This window comes from Bos indicus x Bos taurus, chromosome 19 (genome assembly GCF_003369695.1).
Source record: "Bos indicus x Bos taurus breed Angus x Brahman F1 hybrid chromosome 19, Bos_hybrid_MaternalHap_v2.0, whole genome shotgun sequence".
In the NCBI taxonomy this organism is placed as follows: domain Eukaryota; kingdom Metazoa; phylum Chordata; class Mammalia; order Artiodactyla; family Bovidae; genus Bos; species Bos indicus x Bos taurus.
Window position 1 is genome coordinate 36,957,147 of NC_040094.1, and position 15,110 is coordinate 36,972,256.

Here is a 15,110-nt window from a genome sequence, read left to right on the forward strand (position 1 = left end):
CTTCGCTCCCCTCCCCCCTTCTCCACAGTTCTCGGCCTAGACCTAGAGTCGGCCGCCCCAAACCACTTCTGTCGCCCTCTCTGGCATGTCTCTCCCCCAATCCCTTTCCAAATTTTCTCTTAATCCCGCCCACAATGTCTGGAAGATCATCGATTCATTGGCCACCCTGGAGACCAAGAGGTGTGGCCTTGCCCACCCGGCCCTCCGCGGCTTGTCAGGACTTGGGCAGGCGGGACTTGACCAATGGCGTCCGGGGGCAGGGCAGGGGCGGAGCCAGCGGCCTGGGTCTAGGGTACCCGGTGGGAGGGCGGGGAATGGTGACGCCACCCGGAGCTGTGTGACGCGGGGCGGGCGCGCGCGTCCCTACGGGAGGGGATGGGGGTGGGGAGGAGAATATAAAACGAGAGGCGGGGCGCGCGCCGCAGCAGAAAGAGTGAAGCTCTGGCCCGGCGCGGAGTGGGCGCTCTACGGGGACACTGGACCGGGCACCCTGGGCCGGGCACCGGGCTGTGTGGAGAGGTGAGCGGGCTCGCCTGACCGCGTCCTTGCCACCCCGAGCCAGAAGGGGCGAATTCCTGAGGCCCCGGTCCTCCGTAGCCTCCTCCCGGCGGCGTCGGCGTGCAGTCTGCCCGGTCAGCTAGCTCGTCGCCGCCGACCCTTCCTTGCCCCCGCCCCGCCTCCCCTTCTCCGCCCAGCGGCCGGGTCTGTGGTGGAAGCAGCCCGTAAGTATCTAGGGGCGGCGGGCGGGGTTAAGAGGAGGAGGGGCTGCAGCGGCTTCGAGCCCCGGGCCCTCGGAGCTTGGGATGGCGGCGTCGCGGCCCGGGCGCGGTGGGGACCGGCTCCCGACACCCGGTCGGAGGCGGCTCTTAGGGTCTCCGGCGCGCCCCGGAGGCGGGGCTGGCTGGCGAGTCGGGCTCGGCCGGGCCGGGTCACTGGGGAAGGGCTGTTCTGGGCGAACTGAAGGGAATCGGGTGTTGGAGCGCCCGGGAGCAGCGGCGAGCTCGAGGGGAACGCTGGAGTCCGCGGGGCCGCCAGGCCTGAAAATGGTGCCGAGGAGCTGGTGCTCCCCGGACTCTGGCTGGGTCCCAGGAACCTCGGAGTGGGGGGCAGGGAGCGGCGGGTCGGGTTACGGCGGGGGGAGGGGAGCGGCTGACCTGGTGCGACCGGCGCCGCGACCCGCCGGGTGTCCAGCCCCCGGCTCCAGTGGTCCCTTTTCCATTTCTCGTGGCTTTCCTCCACCACCTCCTCCTCTTGCTGCTGCTGCTGTAGCGCTTGGCTCCGAAGGCTGTGAGCAGAAATCTAATGAGACCCAACTGGCTGTTTATGTAATTCTTCATGCTCCCGTCTTTAAGGCGTTGCTTTGAAACTACCTTTCACCGAGCCTGAATTTCGCTCGACTGCACCTTCACGCAATTTGGCTTAATCAGCTGCCTTTGCCAGCACACGAGCTTGGAAAGTGTAGTTTCGGGGCAGCCTGGGATTCTTTTCCCTTTATCACCACGAGTATGGAAAATGAAACAGATGGGTTAATACCAACTTGATTTTTTTTAATGTCCTTTTAAATCAACCTAAGTGTACAGATAGATCCCTTTTGCAAATATCTTGTTTGCCCTTGATCTTTTCTTATCCCCACCCAGTGCTGATCCAGCAAACGTTTAAAGGTCGACCTTATCATACATGCCTCTTCGGCTGTTCTCTTTTCGTGAGAGAGGGAGTTGTTTTTGAAAATCAGAATAAAACTCAGAACCCCTACCCTTTAAACAGAATAATCAGAAGAGTTTGAAGTTAGTTGTTTCTTTTGTTAACAAGAAGTATTTTCAGATTTAGAAAAATACACATTAAATAGTATAGAGAAAAGGTTGTATCATGTACTTTCAAAATTTTCCTTACGTCTCACATTTTGGGATTGTTTGATAATAAAGCAGATTTAGGCAGTATATGTCCAAAATTAACTGAAATACAGAATTCATTTCTAAGCTAGTGAATAGGAGTATGACCAACGTTTAAAACAAGCATATACAGGTAAATAGACAGATGTGCTTAGTATGGTTTCCAATAAATATTCTTTTGAGAACTGCAAGAAGAAAAAGAAGGAATATGCTGTATATTCTGAAAGTGTTTTTCCTCTTAGAATTCTATTCAGAAACAAAGTAAATAATAGGGTTTTGTTTTGCACATTTTAAACTGTAGATCTTGTTTTCCCGAGATTTTGGTCTTCAGTAGACAATTTTCTGTTGGTAAGTGTGGATTAGATTTTTCAGACTTTCTAGCTTATTAGACTTTTTCAAAACTGAAATTACTTTGGGGGTAAAAAAAGGTTGTGGAACTTAACGTTTATCTTACATGGACATGTTTTCTTTTGTTTTCTATGTTTTCTTTAAGGAACAAGACTGCTTGAGGTGAAGGATATCTACTAATACCAGCACTTTGAATGAAAATTTGTTTTTCTGCCACAAACTGAACTTTTTTGTGTGTGTCTAGGGGGGAATTGAAACAAACCTAATTTTGTGGCATAGCAGCTATGCAGCTTGAAATCCAAGTAGCACTAAATTTTATTATTTCATATCTGTATAATAAGCTTCCCAGAAGACGTGTCAACATTTTTGGTGAAGAGCTTGAAAGACTTCTTAAGAAGAAATATGAAGGGCACTGGTATCCTGAAAAGCCATACAAAGGATCAGGGTTTAGATGTATACACGTAGGGGAGAAAGTGGACCCAGTGATTGAACAAGCATCCAAAGAGAGCGGTTTGGACATTGATGATGTGCGTGGCAATCTGCCACAGGATCTTAGTGTTTGGATCGACCCGTTTGAGGTTTCCTACCAAATTGGTGAAAAGGGACCAGTGAAGGTGCTTTATGTGGATGATAATAATGAAAATGGATGCGAGTTGGATAAGGAGATCAAAAACAGCTTTAACCCAGAGGCCCAGGTTTTTATGCCCGTAAGTGACCCAGCCTCATCAGTGTCCAGCTCTCCATCGCCTCCCTTTGGTCACTCTGCTGCCGTAAGCCCTACCTTCATGCCCCGGTCCACTCAGCCTTTAACCTTCACCACTGCCACTTTCGCTGCCACCAAGTTTGGCTCTACCAAAATGAAGAATAGTGGCCGCAGCAACAAGGTTGCACGTACTTCTCCTATTAACCTCGGCTTGAATGTGAATGACCTCTTGAAGCAGAAAGCCATCTCTTCCTCAATGCACTCTCTGTATGGGCTTGGCCTGGGTAACCAGCAGCAGCCGCAGCAACAGCAGCAGCCATCTCAGCCACCACCACCGCCGCAGCAGCAGCAACAGCAGAAAACCTCTGCTCTTTCTCCTAATGCCAAGGAATTTATTTTTCCTAATATGCAGGGTCAAGGTAGTACCAATGGAATGTTCCCAGGTGACAGCCCCCTTAACCTCAGTCCTCTCCAGTACAGTAATGCCTTTGATGTATTTGCGGCCTATGGAGGCCTCAACGAGAAGTCTTTTGTAGATGGCTTGAATTTTAGCTTAAATAACATGCAGTATTCTAACCAGCAATTCCAGCCTGTTATGGCTAACTAAAAAAAGAAAAAAATGTACAAGTTAAAATGGTTGGGCCCAAGGGGGATTTTTTTAATAACCTCCTTGAGTTTTTTTTTTTTTTTTTTTTTAAAGCTTATAGTAAGGATACATTCAAGCTTGGTTACAAAAATAAAACATGCATCATTTTTCATTGCCAACCAAGCACAAAGTTATTTTATACTGACTGTATATTTTAAAGTATACTCTCAGATATGGCCTCTTACAGTATTTAAGATATAGCAAGGACATGGCTGATTTTTTTTTTTATAAAAAATTGGCACTAATAAGTGGGTTTATTGGTCTTTTCTAATTGTATAATTTAATTTAGTACAAAGTTTGTAAAATATCAGAGGATATATATATTGTTTCTACGACATGGTATTGCATTTATATCTTTTTACTACAGTGATCTGTGACAGCAGCTTCATGTTGTATTTTTTTTACTGAAATTGTAAAATATCCATCTCAAAGACATCACCTATTCTAAAAATTGTGTACAGGATACTCCTTTAGTGGTGGAATTAAAATGTACGAATATTTGCTTTTTCAAAAAAAAGTATTTTCTGTTAAAGGTTTAAAAATTTTTGCTATATATTATGGAAGAAAATGTAATCGTAAATATTAATTTTGTACCTATATTGTGCAATACTTGAAAAAATGGTATAAAAGTATTTTGAGTCAGTGTCTTACATGTTAAGAGGGACTGAAATAGTTTATATTAAGTTTGTATTAAAATTCTTTAAAATTAAAAACATTTATTGTGGTCTTTGTTTTTAAGTCTTTGCCAAAGATCTAATTCTGGAATTATGTTGTAAATGCTGATACAGCAGAAAGATCTGACTCATTGAATCACAAAGTTATAATGGAAAGCAGTTGCTCTACTAGGGCACAGATAGTAGCTTACCATATAAAAAGTTGTGCTTAACCTGAGCAACGCTTGGGACAGCTTTGTTTTTTAGCAACAAGGGTGGTATGCTTAAGGCAAGTCAACTTTATTAAAATTGTGTCACACTAACATCTAAGATGGAGTCAGGTGATAAAATGAAATTCTCTCATGTAAACTGAGAGAGTTTATTTGAAATGTATATGGAGAAAGAAATCATTGGATCAATTTTCTGCATGGGAGATGAATAGCTCAGAAAACTTGCTTGACAAAGCAGCTCACTTGACTGCTTAAAAAAGATGATTTAGGTCTGTTTTTACTGATCCTTACACTTAAAGACTACTCATTGTAACTGGAGAATTTATGATTAACATCTATTCAAAATTGACAGGTTGTTAAATATTAGTATTTCTGTGCATTTTCCTATCAAAGTTTACACACAGGTTTTGGGTTGGTTTTTTCCTGGTTTGGTACTTCAAAGATTAGTCATAATGTGTCAAATTGTAGTGGCTCCTTAAGGAAGGAGGTTTTGGTTTTTTTTTTTTAGCGCATGAGTTGCAAGGGTGAGACACATTGTTAAAGTAAAATAATGAGTCATTTCACTGAATGTCCATTGATAACAGTGTTGACATTAGAAAATTGTCTTGAATTGGAATAACTTTCTCTGCTTTTTTAGTGAGAAACCAACACTGTCCAGGTTACTTGTGAAATAAATTTGGTCTCAAATGAGTTTTTTTTTTAGACACCAGTCTACAGAAGCCTTTTGTCTGTTACCCTTGTAATTTAGAGGAATAAAAAGTTTTAAGGAAACAAGCCCTGAAAACAACAGAGCTAAGCTGTTCTGTCAGCTCTATGGTGAGGCCTTTGTCCATTAGTGGACAGAATGAGGTTATGAAGAAGTATTGAGATAGTGACTGGAAATGAGAGAGATTTTTCTTCGTATGCTATCAATTATGTGCTTTTGTGATAGAGTTTGAAAAGCTATAAAAGAACGATCAGAGTAACAGTTTTAAATACTAGTTTCCGCTAGAAGCTTTTGGGTAAAGCTATAGGCTTAACTTGGAAGAAAACTGGTCTTTTTATGAATGAAGAAAGGCTCAAGTTAACTTTTTCTAAAAGCAACTGGCCAAGAGACACAAAATAGAGTTTGTAACAATCAAGAACACTAATACACATATTCAGGGCTTCTTTCCTGGTAGTTCAGATGGTAAGGAATCTGCTTGCAATGCAAGAGACCAGGGTTTGATCCCTGGGCAACCCACCCCAGTATTCCTGCCTGAAGAATTCCATGGATAGAGGAGCCTGGTGGGCTACAGTTCATGGGGTTGCAAAGTCAGACGCGACTAACACACATAATACTTATGTATTCATATTTTAAATAATTGAACTTAATGTATGACTATCTTTCAGATCTTAGGTATGCGTGTACTGACAAATCTGAGAGAAATTTCATATTGGTGCATACATTGGTTTGGTGCTGAAAACATTAGCTCAATTTTATCATGATTGGGTTCAAGAAAAAGTTGATTTGAAATTGATTTGAGCTTGGTATCCTTGAGGTCTTTTTTTTTTTTTTTTAAGAATGAACAAAGGCTCTCTGTTTTCATGCCCTTTTTGTTCATGAGGAATGGAAATTTTTAAAGGTGCTTTTGTTTAGCACAACTTAGAAAAACTCAGAAAAGTTTACATCCTAGTCTTTTTTCCCCCACTGCCATCACACTTTTTGACCTTATGTGTGGAGACTTTTAGCTGACAGTTTTGCTGAGTTAATTATATTAATAGATTTTCCCCTTTTTTTGTTGGGGGGGGGTGGCTCTTCAATAAATATACTGTGGCAGCCTCTGAATAGCCCTATTGTGGTGTCTAAAATGCTGCTTTACAAAGTACATAGATAATTGATGAGTCAAGATGATGATTCCAAAAAGTAGTTCTCTGATTTTAGAATATTCCTTTATTGTCCATTTTCTAAAATCAGGTGTACTGTTAAATCTCCTTTGGATAACTTTAACCTATCTTAGATGGCAAAATGAAGCCTTCAGTCAAAATGCCTCCTTAAGGATAATAATCTTGGACTTGCCTGGTGGTACAGTAGATAAGAATCTGCCTGCCAACGCAGGGAACACAGGTTCGATCCCTGGTGGGGGAAGATCCCACACGCCAAGGAGCAACTAAGCGTGTATGCCACAGCTTCTGAAGCCCATGAGCCTAGACCCTGTGCTTTGCAACAAGAAGAACCACCGCAATGAGGAGCCCATGAATCAAAACTGCAGAGAAGCCCCTTCTCGCTGCAACTAGAGAAAGCCCTCGCGCATCATCGAAGACTTAGCGCACACACACAAAGATAATAATCTTTGTTTACTGTATTAATGTCTTAACTTTTGAAGGTGAACTAAAAGTTATCCTGAGTGTAAAATGTTTTTCTAATGTGTATCAGTGTTATTCGCATGGTACCCGTATTATAATTGACTTAATCTAACAAATGTCCAGAACTTAGGTTATTTTTAAATGTCAGTGTAATGCACAGAGAAAATGAAGCACAGTTGAGCCTTGAACAGCATGGGGGTTAGAAGCAGCAACCACCCTCCACTCAGCGGAAAACCCATGTATAAGTTATAGTCCTTCCAAGTTCACATTGAGGATTCAACCAACTGCAGATCATGTAGTGCTATCGAAAAAAAAATTCCCATATAAGTGGACCCTCACAGTTCAAGCCCATACTGTTCAAGGATAAACTGTACCTCTTTTTGCATGTATTTAAGCTAATGAAGTAAAACGCTGGCTGGAGACCTTCCTACACAAGCAATATAGCATAGACATTTGTGCCTGCTCAGTATGTGTGCTCAGTGCTCAGTCATATCTGACTATTTGCAACCCCATAGACTGCCAGGCTCCTCTGTCCATGGAATGTTCCAGGCAAGAATACTGGAGTGGGTTGCCATTTCCTACTCCATCGTCATTTCCTACTCCACAGGATCTTCTCGAGCCAAGGATCGAACTTGTGTCTCCTACATTGGCAGGCAGATTCTTTACCACTGAGCCACCTGGGAAGCCATAGGATGGGCACAGCACATCAAATATATTTCATTGCCTGACTATATACCTGTCAGAAGGAGGATGACAATACTCTAGGGCAAGATCAGATAAGGAAAAAGTCTGACAAGGATGTAAAATCACTGTTGCTTAATAAAACCCATTCTATTGTTTAGTATGCCAATCAGCTGATGCTTAATCAATTTGACCCAGGAGTTCACTTTAGATCAGAGTTCTTCAGTTTTTTTTGTTATATTAAGAAGATATCTTCTTTTTTGTTGTTCAGTCACTAACTCATGTCCGACCGTCTTTGCAACCCCATGAACTGCAGCACACGAGGCTTCTCTGTCCTTCACTATCTCCCTGAGTTCGCTCAAACTCATGTCCTTTGAGTCAGTTATGCCATCCAACCATCTCATCCTCTGTCACCCCCTTCTCCTCCTTGAACAGCATGGGGGTTAGAAGCAGCAACCACCCTCCACTCAGCGGAAAACCCATGTATAACTTATAGTCAGTCCTTCCAAGTTCACATTGAGGATTCAACCAACTGCAGATCATGTAGTGCTATCGAAAAAAAAATTCCCATATAAGTGGACCCACACAGTTTAAGCGCATACTGTGGGCCCTCAATCTTTCCCAGCATCAGGGTCTTTTCCGTTAAATCAGCTCTTCACATCGGAGAAGGCGATGGCACCCCACTCCAGTAGTCTTGCCTGGAAAACCTCATGGACGTAGGAGCCTGGTAGGCTGCAGTCCATGGGGTCGCTAAGAGTCGGACACAACTGAGCGACTTCACTTTCACTTTTCACTTTCATGCATTGGAGAAGGAAATGACAACCCACTCCAGTGTTCTTGCCTGGAGAATCCCAGGGACAGGGGAGCCTGTTGGGCTGCTGTCTATGGGGTCGCACAGAGTTGGACACGACTGAAGCGACTTAGCAACAGCAGCTCTTCACATCAGGTGGCCAAAATATTGGAGCTTCAGCTTCATCATCAGTCCTTGCAAAGAATATTCAGGTTGATTTCCTTTAGGATGGACTGGTTTGATCTCCTTGCATTCTAAGGGACTCTCAAGCATCTTCTCCAGCACCACAGTTCGAAAGCATCAATTCTTGGACACACGGCTTACTTTATGGTCCAACTCTCACATTCTTACATGACTGCTAGAAAAACCATAGCTTTGACTATATGGACCTTTGTCAGCAAGGTGATATCTCTGCTTTTTAATATGCTGTCTAGGTTTGTCATAGTTTTTCTTCCAAGGAGCAAGCGTCTTTTAATTTTTTTCTTAATTATCTTTTATTTATTTATTTTTTAGCCATACCACATGGCTTGTGGGATCTCAGTTCCCCAACCAAGTACTGAACTGGAACCCAGGACACTGCTTCAGAATCTTAACTGCTAGACCACCAGGGAACTCCCATAGGAAGATATCTTCATGCTTCAGGGACCTAGGACCAGGAATTCCCTGACAGACCTAGGGAATAAAGGACCCAGAACCAATGTGCATACAGTTGGCAAATTAGTACAACACATACTTTTTTAATGTTTTAAAGTTAACAGACACTTACATATCACTTTCTGCTGCGCACGGTTCTAACCCAGTTTACAGAAGCGGGCTATGCCACGTGCTCAGTTGTGTTCACCTCTTGGTGATGCTGTGGACTGCAGGCTGCCAGGCTCCTCTGTCCATGAGATTCTCCAGGCAAAATACTGGAGTGGGTTGCCATGCCCTCCTCCAGGGGATCTTCTCGACTCAGGGCTCAAACCCGTGTCTCCTGTGTCTCCTGCATTTCAGGTGGGTTCTTTACCCACTGAGTCATCCAGGAAGACCGAAGGAGGACTGATGCACAGCTTGATATTGCATGGCCAATAAGTGGCAGACTTCGGATTCAAACTCAGGTAGTCTGTTCCAGAGTTCTTGCTCCTTAAGCTCTATGCTTTCTTCCCTCTCACTGGTTGCTCTTCTGATTCGAAGTTACAGGAACAAGACCTTTTTTGATATATTAGCCACGTCACTTGTAGAATCTCTCTACAAGAATGTCACTGAGAAGAGGCTAGTGGAAGGCTCTTAGCCATACTCCAAAGTCATGATTATGTCTTGAAAGATATACTTTGGAAATCCAGCGGCCATAAACTATAATCACAGGCTATCTGGCAATGTTTTTAGAAATCATTGTTATATCAATTCTATAATTTTGATTTTCTTAATTTAGTTGTGTTTACTTCTCTTATTTTGGAAGCACTGGGTGATGATTCCTTCAAATTGAGTAAGGGCTGTATCACTTCTAAGTAAAATTGTGAACATTGACCACCTGTAGCTATTTTCATACACATTCCTTACCTGTGCTATAGATAAACAACATAAGGAAAGACCAGGTAAGGTATCAAAATAGTCTTCAACAATGTTTCTGCTGCTGCTGCTGCTGCTAAGTCGCTTCAGTCGTGTCCGACTCTATGCGACCCCATAGACTGCAGCCCACCAGGCTCCCCCGTCCCTGGGATTCTCCAGGCAAGAACACTGGAGTGGGTTGCCATTTCCTTCTCCAATGTATGAAAGTGAAAAGTGAAAGTGAAGTTGCTCAGTCTTGTCCAACTTATCGACCCCATGGACTGCAGCCTACCAGGCTCCTCCGTCCATGGGATTTTCCAGGCAAGAGTACTGGAGTGGGGTGCCATTGCCTTCTCCGAATGTGTTTCTAGTACCTATGATATAAGTTACTTTGAAAAACTATCTTAAGGCATACCTTTGTAGTATACATGACTTCTATATGTATAGATGTTGTGATAACTAGTCTTTTTGCTTTTATTTTTTAACATTGAGGAAACCAGATGACCTCATTTTGAACTGATTCTGAAAGATTTTCTTTAAAAAGATCAATATATTTTGGTTTAAAATAAGAAAGGGGGCTTTCCCAGTGGCTCAGTGGTAAAGAATCCACCTGCCAGTGCAGGAGACACGGGTTTGCTGCCTACTCCGGGAAGATCCCACATGCCGTGGAGCACCTAAGCCCATGTGCCACAACTACTGAGCCCGTGCTCTAGAGCCTGGAAGCCACGACTGCTGAGGCCTGAACCCATGCTGTGCGGCAAGAGAAGCTGGCGCACTGCAGCTGGAAATAACCCCCAACTGCCACAAGTAGAGAAAAGCCTGAGCAGCACTTGAAGACCCAGCACTGCCAAAAGAAGATAAATTAAAATTATTTAAAGTAAGTGGTTACATTTTAGAAGGATAAGCTATTATGGAGGAACTTATATTCCCTTTATTGTTTTTTGTGTGTATGTGTGTGTTTTATTTTAGGCCATGCTCTGCAGCATGTGGGATCTTAGTTCCAGGGATTGAAACCATGCTCCTTGCATTGAAAGCACAGAGTCTTAACCACTGGACCTCCAGGGAAGTTGCATATATTCCCTTTATTGTTGCTATTCATTTTGAGCACGTTTAAACTGCACAATAAACAAAAGCCCACTTAAAAAATAGCTCAGAAGAGTTTCTGTAATTTCTATATGTATTAAATCTTGTTATACTAAATGTTATACTAAATGCCTAGTATTTTGATTTGGGGTTAAATTTAATTGGACCAAATATTGCTGAACCATTAGATGGGCTTATGGAGGTTTAGATTGGGCTAAAAGTCTTGTCAGTAATGGTATTTGACTTGTGAATAGTGAAACCTCTACTAACCATTTCTCAATGTTTGAGTTTTAAGATTTATATTTAAGAAGACTTGCTTTATACATATAATCTATAAGTGAAGCTTTGAGATCATCTTATAATTAGGCAAAGCTTAGAAAAAAGGACATTGGGAAGCAGCTCCTGTCTGGAGGCAACTGGAAATTATGAGTCTAGTTCCTTTCTTAAGCATATTAAGAAATTTGACTCAGATGGCTCAATTTCTTCATCTGCAAAGTAAGTACAGGGATATCAATACACTTCCCCAGAGAATTATGAGGAAATAATCACCTTCTATCAAGAATGGTAATGTATTCTTGGAAACCACGAGGTCTAGAATTTTATTCATATTTGTTGTGTTGCCCCTTGAAAGCAAGAATGTAAATTAAAACCATAACTGTCTTTATTCAACATTTTGTTGTCCAGTCTATTATGTGCATCAACAGAGAATTAAAATTCTACAGTAATATCCCAAAAGCTATTTTATCCATGTTTCCATAATAAATACCACTGAGTTTGTATTTCTAGTTTTGAGTCGCTGATAGGGAAACCCGTGTTTCAGCATTCTTTTTTATACAATCAGCAAGTTGATTTAAACCTAGTGTACAAGTTGGCATTCCCTTTTGGGAGCAGTCAAAAATGTTTGCTGAAGTGTCCACACTGTTGTGAAAAGTAATGAAGTGGTTGATCCTAAAGAAACAGGAAGAGTTAAAATGTAGCTTTGAGGGTAGATGGGTCATGTGGATAATGTCTCTAGCTTTATTTTAGTGCAGGTAGAAAAGAAGAGGAGGTTTGCTTTACAGAAGGGAAAAACATTGAGGACTTGGAAGGAAAAACACATTCCTCATCTGGCATTATGAGTACTTTACTTCACTGATAAAGTATGACCAGTGTGCAGAACACAGAACAGGTGTAAAATATTTTTAGACAAATCTTGGCATATGCTGTAGGTCGCACCCCTTCTGTCTATACACTCAAGTGTTTCAAAAATAATGTGGAAAAACCACATTAGCAAAATAAGATATTGCTTTTATGGGTTTTTTTGTACAAAATGTTAAAGTCAAACATAAGCTTCTATCCCAGCCATCAGGTTGCAGCTATATTTAAACACTAGCTCTCCACATGCCCTTTGACAGCTTTTGAGTCTCCTTTTCCTTCCTTAGTGCTGTTGAGAGAGCTGGGAGAATATGGTTTCATAGCCTCTTTTGGAGCATGAAAGCTAGGTTGTGATATTTCCTCAAACCAGATTAGTCTCAACCACTAATTCAAAACAATTTTGAACGTCCTTTAGCCTAGAAAGGTAAGACAAGCATGGACATGGCATTGTCTAGCTGGGTTTCTAGCAGGTGAGTATAAGTTGATGACTTCTGGATACAGATAGACAGGAATACTGATACTCCTTCTATCAGTATGGTTTAAGAAATGGAATCATAGGACCCTACAACTGTCTCTTTTAGTCCAGAGTTCAGAGGTTCTGTGACACAAATTCAGTAGTTCTAGGGACAATTCCTTTTTCTGTTTTGAACTGAATGCAAGCACTCCTTTCAGATGGCTTTTCCTGGCCACCTCTCCAAACAAACATGGATTCATTTCTAGTAAGGATGAAGGCTGGATTTTTATTTGTTTTGTAATGAGTATGTCTGCTGTTTCTTCACTGATTCTTCAGATCTGCCTACTGATCTCAGAGCTCTTTTTTTTTTTTTTTTTTTAAAGAACAAGAACCTTCCTTGTTTTGTACACTACCTGCCATCATTTTTTTTTTTTTTTTTGGCTCCACCTTGCATGAACCCACACCCCCTCCAGTGGAAGTGTGGAGTCTTAACCATAGGGCTGCAGGGAAGCCCCAATTCATTTTAAAGTTCTATAGAGTTCTGTGACTGACTTTCTGCTAATTCCTTTCTATTTCCAGGAAACATGATGGGTATCCCTAAACCATTTCAATCCAATGCTTAAGACAGCTGCAATCCCTGGACAGCCTTTCTAGAAATTAAGGTGTCACCAGAGGCCATTTAACTAAAGACTGAGAACAACCCAGTTTCCATAAAGATATAAAGGGTTTTGAACCCGAGGCTCCTGCATTGCAGGCAGATTCTTTACTGTCTGAGCCACATAAAGAGATTTAGCTGGAGAAATTTCATGGTTTTGAATCTTACAATAGATTGGAAAACAGATAGGAAGAAAGGGAGCACCATTTTTTTTTTTTTTTTTTGGAACTTAGGAAGAAATATTTTTTGGAAGGAGATTCTTATTTAGTTCAAAGAACTTTGGGGGTTCTGTATAAAAGGAATAGAGAAATAAGACCTCATCTCCCCAGGAGCTTCTGCCAGAGGAAAAGAGTCCAACAGCAGATAGAAAAGGGTTAACAAATGTCCCTTCCATCTGCCCTTCCTTCAGGTGTGGGAAAGGTGAAAGAACAGTAAAAGAGCCTGTGTGTGTGCAGCTGCAGGACTCCTCCTGAAGACCGTTTCCCTTGATGGATATTTTGCAGAAGTTTGGAGACCCCGGACAAGTCCCCTAGTGCAGGTACACCACACTCTTCTGACGTTTACAAGTTTTCTTCCAGACTTTAACAATCAGTGGGTAGCGGCACCGGTACTTTGCATGCTACCTACTTGAATGATTTTGATATTATCAAAAGTCTTGTGGAATTGAAGTGATAACCAACCTCAGATCAGATCAGATCAGTCGCTCAGTCGTGTCCGACTCTTTGCGACCCCATGAATCGCAGCACGCCAGGCCTCCCTGTCCATTACCAACTCCCGGAGTTCACTGAGACTCATGTCCATCGAATCAGTGATGCCATCCAGCCATCTCATCCTCTGTTGTCCTCTTCTCCTCCTGCCCCCAATCCCTCCCAGCATCACAGTCTTTTCCAATGAGTCAACTCTTCGCATGAGGTGGCCAAAGTACTGGAGTTTCAGCTTCAGCATCATTCCTTCCAAAGAAATCCCAGGGCTGATCTCCTTCAGAATGGACTGGTTGGATCTCCTTGCAGTCCAAGGGACTCTTAAGAGTCTTCTCCAACACCACAGTTCAAAAGCATCAATTCTTCGGCGCTCAGCCTTCTTCACAGTCCAACTCTCACATCCATACATGACCACAGGAAAAACCATAGCTTTGACTAGATGGACCTTTGTTGGCAAAGTAATGTCTCTGCTTTTCAATATGCTATCTAGGTTGGTCATAACATTCCTTCCAAGGAGTAGGTGTCTTTTAATTTCATGGCTGCAGTCACCATCTGTAGTGATTTTGGAGCCCAGAAAAATAAAGTCTGACACTGTTTCCACTGTTTCCCCATCTATTTCCCATGAAGTGATGGGACCAGATGCCATGATCTTCGTTTTCTGAATGTTGAGCTTTAAGCCAACTTTTTCACTCTCCACTTTCACTTTCATCAAGAGGCTTTTGAGTTCCTCTTCACTTTCTGCCATAAGGGTGGTGTCATCTGCATATCTGAGGTTATTGATATTTCTCCCGGCAATCTTGATTCCAGCTTGTGTTTCTTCCAGTCCAGCATTTCTCATGATGTACTCTGCATATAAGTTAAATAAACAGGGTGACAATATACAGCCTTGATGAACTCCTTTTCCTATTTGGAACCAGTCTGTTGTTCCATGTCTAGTTCTATGAAGACCTACAAGACCTTTTAGAACTAACACCCCCAAAAGATGTACTTTTCATTATAGGGGACTGGAATGCAAAAGTAGGAAGTCAAGAAACACCTGGAGTAACAGGCAAATTTGGCCTTGGAATACAGAATGAAGCAGGGCAAAGACTAATAGAGTTTTGCCAAGAAAATGCACTGGTCATAACAAACACCCTCTTCCAACAACACAAGAGAAGACTCTATACATGGACATCACCAGATGGTCAACACCGAAATCAGATTGATTATGTTCTTTGCAGCCAAAGATGGAGAAGCTCTATACAGTCAGCAAAAACAAGACCAGGAGCTGACTGTGGCTCAGACCATGAAC

At 42.3% G+C, this 15,110-nt stretch overlaps 1 protein-coding gene across 2 annotated transcripts; it reads left to right on the top strand.

Annotated features, from left to right (window-relative positions):
* Positions 1-396: 396 nt before the first annotated feature.
* On the top strand, positions 397-4,303 carry TOB1 (transducer of ERBB2, 1). Of its 2 annotated transcripts, none has more exons than XM_027517647.1 (2): positions 397-722; positions 2,383-4,303. In XM_027517647.1, the coding sequence occupies exon 2, from the start codon at positions 2,522-2,524 to the stop codon at positions 3,545-3,547; it is 1,026 nt and encodes a 341-aa protein (XP_027373448.1). In that variant the 5' UTR covers positions 397-722; positions 2,383-2,521; the 3' UTR covers positions 3,548-4,303. The 2 variants fall into 2 exon arrangements, with proteins under 2 accessions (XP_027373448.1, XP_027373449.1); XM_027517648.1 differs by having other exon boundaries at positions 397-519.
* The last annotated feature ends 10,807 nt before the right edge of the window (positions 4,304-15,110 follow it).

Coding starts and splice junctions, on each gene's coding strand:
- TOB1 (XM_027517647.1), top strand. CDS start 2,522: ATGCAGCTTGAAATCCAAGTAGCACTAAATTTTATTATTTCATATCTG.